The 7990-nt window shown below is 35.5% G+C and overlaps 1 protein-coding gene across 1 annotated transcript; it reads left to right on the top strand.

The window, feature by feature from the left end:
* Positions 1–200: 200 nt before the first annotated feature.
* On the top strand, positions 201–7300 carry OLFML1 (olfactomedin like 1; the record flags this gene model as incomplete). The annotated part of the gene is made up of 3 exons (XM_082000125.1): positions 201–326; positions 2414–2702; positions 5764–7300. The coding sequence occupies 3 exons, from the start codon at positions 201–203 to the stop codon at positions 6540–6542; spliced, it is 1194 nt and encodes a 397-aa protein (XP_081856251.1). The 3' UTR covers positions 6543–7300.
* Positions 7301–7990: the final 690 nt, after the last annotated feature.

The raw sequence follows: 7990 nt of genomic DNA, 5'->3' as shown, positions 1-7990 counted from the left end.
TAAGTCTTTCTAATACTTACAGCCTCAGTATTTTTAACTTTTTAGTAATTTTTAATATTTTAATTTTCACATCTTGGCATTAGGCAACTGTTAAATCTTATTTAACACTGGATCAGCAGTAGTGTTTAGGATTGCCCTCCACACACACACACACACACACAACTAATTCACTACTTTTTTGCTTCAAAATTTTATGAAACATGGTAGTCTTGCAACTCGGATTTTTATTAGTTCCATTCCTCACAAGCATCCTGGGAGCGGCACAATATATGATGCAAGATGCAGCACTGATGAATTACATTGACCGGCGTTTCCTATCTTTAGAGGTATGTGCTATCTGTATCATTGTGTAATGCTGCCTAATTGCAAAGAGGTTTGAAATTGTACGAATGTTCTTCTGCGTATGAACACAGAACAGTTTGTATGCTAAACATATCAGGAAGATAAATTTCCAGCTTTTTCAAATAAATAAAATTGTAGCTAAACTTTTAACTATAATGATTGCTAATTACCACATCAATATTTATTGTAGGTTGTAATTTCATAATGTTATGCTTTTATTCTATTACCACTTCTATTTTTTTATGACATCAGTGAATTTAGCTAAATATGCAAATGTTTCTAGTACTGTCACAGTCCATCCTAGGGAACAGTATAACCATATTGTCACCAGCAGAAGTGCTGTCAAGTATTAAGGAGGAGATAAAAATTTATCAGGTATTTTTTCCTATGTACAGATGAGCCTTCCTGGAATAGTAGTTTAAGACATTTTTGTGTAAGCTAGCAGTGTATCTCCAGTTTAACTAGTAGTTTAAATAATCCCTTACAGCTGGGAGACTGAAATAGGTATTTGCTTTCAATTAATTATATAAAAATACCACTACCTGCCTCTTTCTCTGCAGTAAAAAACTACCAGTACTGCAAAATATCTTTTCAGTCTCGGCACGATAGATAGATAGATAGATAGATAGATAGATAGATAGATAGATAGATAGATAGATGATCATAGATAGTTTATCTTAAATCATTAACATGTCCTTGGCTCCTGACTTGCATTGGAGACTTTTAGAGAAGTTTTAACTTGCCTGATCTCACATCCCCTTTTTGCACAAAGCTCTCACTGGTCTTAACTTCACAACATGGAAAGAACCGAAGGATTAGTCTGGTATTCTGTTCCCATTGTGTAGACCGAGATTTAGATTTTCTTAACCACTACAGGAATAACTTCAAGTGGTAATTTCTATTCACTTGGCACACATTAAAAATTATGCCATTCCACCTATGGAATATGTTGCAAAGGGCACCAAACAGAGAACAGGAAAAATGGTGAAGCAGATATTGAAGAGAACACTTGAAAACATTTAAAATAAAGTTTTTGTAGAAAGTAATTAAACAGCTTCCTGGGGACTTATATTCATGTATAAAGGGCAGGGGGAGGGCACACAAAAACCACACCTCGCAAAACAAGCAAGCAAACAAACAAACCATCACCACCAAGTTTACATGGAACATGTGCATACTGCACTAGTCATTCTGTGAAGTCAGACATCCCCTAGACAAACACCACCTTAAAACAAAACACCTGAAATCTGTGCAGAAAGCACCAAATCAGAATACCCAGTCTCGCAGTTAGATCTACTACAATTGTGTGTTTGGCTTTAATGTTGGCTCGATTTCCTCATCTTCCCAAAGTGGCAGCTGTCCTTCTATTTTCAGGTCACCTGTGATCTTTACAGAAGCAGCTGCATTACAACAGAGAAATCGCTTTCCTCACCTTTAAAAATGTTGATAACTTGCATCTAGATATAAAGAAACATTTGTGGGTTTTTTTAATACATACAGCCAACTATTTGACTAAAAAAAAAAACCAACAACAAAACCTTCACAAACATAGAGACGTCAGTGTTTCCATTTTCCATTTTAAATGGATGATAAATAGCAACACTATATACTGTCTTGGTCAGAAAAGGTGTATTCATGTAAAATGTTCATGTTTGTAGATTTCTTGCAGAAAACTTTTTGAGACTGCTTCACCAGTGGTCCTACAGGATGAGTTCTGAAAAGTTTCTGGAAAGCATGTAATCAGAGATCATGTGCCCTTAAGTATCGCTGGCTGTTTCCACCAGAGCACTTTTCCCTCTTTAGGCAGCAAAACGAAGTATCTGGTCATCAGCAACCACATCAAGAACAAAAATGTGTATTTTTTGTCGAGAGCTGTTAATCCTAGTGCCAGTCTAATATGTCCTTTTCATATAGATACACAGCAACAGACCATCAGTTTGAAATAGATGGGGGGCAGGGGGACTGGAATGGAGAGAATAGCATCATTTTTAAAGTAATCGTGAATAAGGTTGTAATCTATACAGAATATACACGTATATCCATGTATTTTCTTCCTGTGTTCTACCTCAAGAAGAGGCTGGAAAAATGCAACCAAGACATACTGGATTACGTGGAAGAATTCAGAGACTTTTCAAAGATGGTACTGTCACGCCTGGCAGGACTGAACAATTATAAGGCTGAGGTTAAAAGTCAAGTAGAGAATTTGCTAACAAGAATTGAACGAGCACAAAGGGACATTGACTATTTTGGATCTGTCACAGATTCTAATACATGTATAGAAGTACATGAAGACCTGATGAAACAGCAGCTATTTGAAGAAGCAGAAGAAAAAAAGAAACTTAAACTCATTCTTAATGCAAGTAAGAACAATTTACTTTTCAGAACTTTGATCTGAATGAGCCAGTCCCCTGCCAATGCATGTATGCTGATATAGGGATAACAGATTTTCAAAAGTTAGGTGGATACCACAGATAATTGCATGGGGTTTTTGTTGTGTAGATACTAGACTTAAAAAAAAAAAAAAAATATTACAAAAAAGGTATGGGAGAGGGAGGGAAGAAAGTACAATTCAAACATTTACTTTGCAGATACTCTACTGCATATCAAACTGATTCTTTGGAAGCTGCTTTTTATTAAAAAGTAATGTAAAAAGCCTCTGATGGTATGCTCTTGTGAAGTCTCAGAAAAAATGCCACTGCATTTCAGAGTATTGCACCTATGCCAAGGAATTAATGATGGTCTTTGTTTTTTGGTGTGGGCAACGGTCAAAACCTCAACTCAAAAGCGAACTCATGAGTTAATAAGAAGACTTAATTCACTTCTACAATTTGCATCTGTCTTACTGTCCTGCTTTGTTGTTCTTTTTCTCCCTCTCTCCCCTCCACGTACTTTATCAAGAGAGCACACTGACTTAGTTGCAAGTGTTAAGATACGTAGTATGAAGAATATATACACAATCTATACTTTTTTTAAACAAATTAAGTTTTATAAGTATCTTTACCTTAAGGAAGTTATAGATGTAAATTACATATTGTAGACATATTTGAAGTAGTCTTTCATTTTCACCCAAAAGTAGTAAGAAATGAAAAATAAACAATAAGAAATATAAACTGCTGGGTTTTTTTAAATTCAGCTGAAAAATCTTTAGCATCATCACTTATAAAATTCCACTAACTTCAACAGAATTAAACTGATTTAATTTTACAAATAAGTTTATAATTTGTTGCTTGAACTCTTCCAGCAGCAGAGAATTAAGGCAGATGGTAACAGAAGCAATCACCTATTCTGCTTCTAAGCTCTAATCCTATACCACAGTTGAGAGCTCTGAATATCAAGATTTTTTTTTCCATATATAGATTTTTTGAACATTAGGCATGTTTTTGAGAAGCAAAAAAATTTTGGGATTTTTAAACTGACTGTGGTAATGACACTTCGAAAATTATATATTTCTGACGGTTTCATAGGGGAAAAATTACTTTCTATTTTCCCTTTTTGGAAATTATTACTTTTAATTTTATTGCAGCAGTTCATAGCAACTTTCCTTTTGTCAATACTAGTCAGATCCTTGTCCCATTGAAGTCAATGGCAAGACTAGTTCCTGTGTAGATTTTACAGCACTTAGAAAGCAAGATCCTAAACTCTAGCAAATAGCAGCTCTGCTTCTATGCTAGCAGATATCAACCAGAAGTTACGATTATTTTTGCTGAGTTGCTCCAAAAGTCAAGCAAAAAAAAGGTTTTTTAAGTCCAGCTTTGTTACTGGATTTGGTTCAAGTTCACACAGACTTGAAAATAACAATCAAGCAGGATCACTGTTTTTACATGCAGTAGTTGATAGCTCATCCTGCTTTGGGTGGGAAATGGGAAATTATCTTCTGCACATTTCAGGGTATGATAAGAAACAGTGGGCTTTGAAGGTATCATTGTGGAGAATGTGGAAAAATTTTGGTAAACTTTTTGCTCTGTGAATATTTCAGTTTCTCAGTCTTCCTGCAAGCTGTTATTAAAGCCAAGGAGAGTTTAAAATCTTCTCTCGAGAAAAGATACATTATTCATTGATTTCAGATAGTAATCTGGTTACTTCTCCTGCAGAGGAAGATGTTGCTAAGGCTAGCTAGCTATTTTGACTCAACAGTTTTAAGTTTTTAGAATCTATCTAATCAATAAGCATTAGATTTGGGAAAGCTACTGTGGCTTGCTCAGGGTTGGTGCATCCAAAGGGAGGACTTCCAACACAAAAATCCATGCTGTAGCAGCAATATCCAAACGCTTTGGTCAGAGGGTACAGTACACACAAATGACATAAAGGTTGCTTTCTACAGGCAACTGGAATCTTGCCACTGACTTCAATAGGTTCATATCAGGCCAAACAGGGAGGCTGGTTTTTCTTTCTCCATTTCATCTACTGCCAGAACTTCCTGCCTTAGGGTTTTGTTTGTTCTGTTTACTCAAATGGCTGCACTTCACTAAAGGCGATTCTTTAAACTTCAGATAGTACCTCTTGTAATATATCTGTGCCTTTGGTAAACAAGATCTTAGCATCTAAACGCTTGAGTCTTCACAAGTTCAGTGCTTTTCGGTCTTAAACATCTGTGCAAAGTGCATACAAAATGTAATGAAGCCAAAACTATGATTCGCTCTCTGCTGGCCAATTTTATCCCTATAGTGAGGTAAAAAACTGTGTCATTCCACCAGCCATGCTTCTAGCATAAAAATTGGTAACACAGACATCATACCAGTTCATTGAAAGACCAACTTAATGTATGAGCATTTCCAATTTTGTGATCTATATATTTTTCTAGTTCCTTTGTCCTGAAAGTGTTGGGAAAGGAAATGGGATGATAACCCAGTATTTTGGCTTTCTGTCATATGATGATCTATTTTTACTTGTCTTCATACTAAAAATGCAAAAAAAGAGGCTAGCAGAGGATAAGAGAACTCCTGAAACAAAAATACTATACACATGGATATCAGGAAAATGGATTTTAATTTGTATGCCTTCAATAAGAAATAAATTTCATTATTTTACAGTGTTGATCTAAAACAGAAGTCACTTCTCTGAAGTAAAAATTACATCCCTGTAAAAGAACTGGCAAGAATAATCAGAGAATCACTAATTGTGCTCTTGGTCTCCTCTCAGGTACACAAATAGAATCCTTTTTGGATAACATGGGTCTAATAGAGCAGAAAACAACACACTGTGTATCTGGAGAGATGCAGTTTCCTTAGGAGGAGATGCTGAATATATCATATAAAATTAGCTTCAACACTACTTACCATAGGCACGCTGCTGACACTTTTACTGATGTATTGACCCTGGCCTTATAGTTGGATTAAAAGGAAGATAAGTAATTCAAAGAAAGGAAACTAGAAAATTCACAAATATTCTAATTCATTTTTTTCTTTGGATGTTCCCTTGCAGGTTGCGACCACATGCTTGCAGGTATTAAATCCCTAAAGATAGTTAAGAAGACTGGAGATAAGCATGGCTCTTGGATGAAAGATCCTGGCAAAAAGCATACAAAAATTTATTTATTAAATGGTTCTGTAAATAACGTTATTTTGGAATTTGCAAATATCATGACATTCATGGAAAGCAATCATACACTAAAAGCTCGCAGAGTCACCTTGCCATTTCCCTGGGAAGGAACTGGCCACATTATATATCAGGGTTTCCTGTTCTATCACAGATACGGCTCCTTAAATGAGATAATAAAATTCAATATCCAGAAAAGAAATATAACTGACCAAATGCTACTGCCAGGGGCTGGAAGGATTCCTGCATATCAGCTTTCTCCGTCTACAAAAATAGATCTTGCCATTGACGAGCAAGGGCTCTGGGCAATCCATGCAGAACCAGAGACTGGAGGAAACATTGTAATTACTAAAATCAACCACATAACCATGGCAATAGAGCACACTTGGGACACATCATGCAATAGCAAGGATGCTGAAGCAGCTTTCATGGCATGCAACACACTCTACGTTGTGTACAACTTTCCTAGCGGAGGCACCTCTCGCATACAATGTGTTTATGATGTTCTGGATGCTGTAAATACTTATGAAATCCCAGTATTGCATTTTCCAAAACGTCAGGGTAGTCATTCCACTATACATTACAATCCTAAAGAAAAGCAACTCTTTGCTTGGGGTGATGGATCCCAGATCATTTACAAGCTTCACACAAAGCAAAAAGTTTAGAATCTTCAGCAACTTTTCAAATACACTTAAAAGCTAGCAGTCGCATGTCAACATGGTCATTGCAGCGTAATAAAATTACATTATTCCCATCTTTACAATCTATTTTACATAAATTTAGTCTTACATATCCCAGTGATCTTAAACTAATGTCCAATTAAGAATATGTAAAGACTCCATTAATATGAATTACTTGATGACTAAATACCACACATGTACAACCTCTCCACCCCCACACAAATTAGTCTTAAAGACTAAGGCTAATTAAAAAAAAAAAAAAAAAAAATCCATCTCTGGCATGTTCTCTTCCAATCAAAAGTATGTAATCAACTCTAGTGCCACTGAAATCAAACTAGAAGTCCTTCCTGTCCAATACACATTATCTGACAACATTTACTACCCTGAAGCTCACTGTAGGAAGCCTTCTTGTAAGCAGTATAAAATCACATGCTTACAGACAAATTATCTATAAAGTTTTAACAGAAGAGGTTTATTGTATGACAGCATAAGAGTATACAAGCTCACAAACATGGTTAATTTTTAACATATAATTCATTACATATTAACATATAACACATTAACATATAGTACATTACACCAAGGCTATTCCTAATAATTGAACTTTGACACTATTTCCATGAAGTTTCCACATTTTTCTTACCCATATAGCTGTACAGTCCACTTTTCATCCTGCTAATACATTATCTACAGCTAAATATTCACTTTTATCAGCTTCAATTTGCCACTGTTCAATTTTTTTCAGTGTATCACTGCTCCTGCATCAGAAGGAATGTTCCTAGATGATCTGTTCTGCACCATACACTATTTTTAAATGCTTTACATATTACTCTTTAATTGTTTCCTTTCTTATTAGTTTGCTTTCAGCATCTAGTTGTGAGGAATTTTTTCAATACTTCAAATCACTTCCTTTGCTTATAGCAGAATCTTTGTTATCCTATCCTCTGACTCTAGCAAAATACCTGCACAGAAAATGTGGCCCTGGTGAACACAATAGTGCAAGTGAGGGCATGCCACTGGTAGTCCTGGTTTTGTGAGTAACAGGTAAACTCTAGGTAAACACAAACACATTTTTGTTTCAAAAATAATATTAAAAAAACCAAAGATACCTCAGACTTTTACTTGTGAAATACAAGTACTGGCTGTAGTTTTTGGATTTCAATGACAGATGCATTTCTGTTTAATAAAAAACAAAACAAAAAACCAAGAACAAAACAAAAATGCTGCTTGAAAAGCAATCCACAGCTACAGAAAGCCCACTTTGTTCTTTACACTGAAAGAGGTGTTGTTCTGGTTAAAAACAGCTTCAACAGAACAGCCAAACATCAGGGAATGATTTTGAAAAGGAGTTCCAGAATACAAGAGCATATGGACTTCTGAGCTGCAACAGTGTTACTCTGCTTTTAGCAGAAGAAACTATATCATTCTAAGCA

This window comes from Phaethon aethereus (assembly GCF_964289735.1).
Source record: "Phaethon aethereus genome assembly, chromosome: 5".
Lineage (NCBI taxonomy): Eukaryota > Metazoa > Chordata > Aves > Phaethontiformes > Phaethontidae > Phaethon > Phaethon aethereus.
Note: the sequence above shows the minus strand (reverse complement) of the source record. Positions and strands in the feature narration are given on the sequence as shown.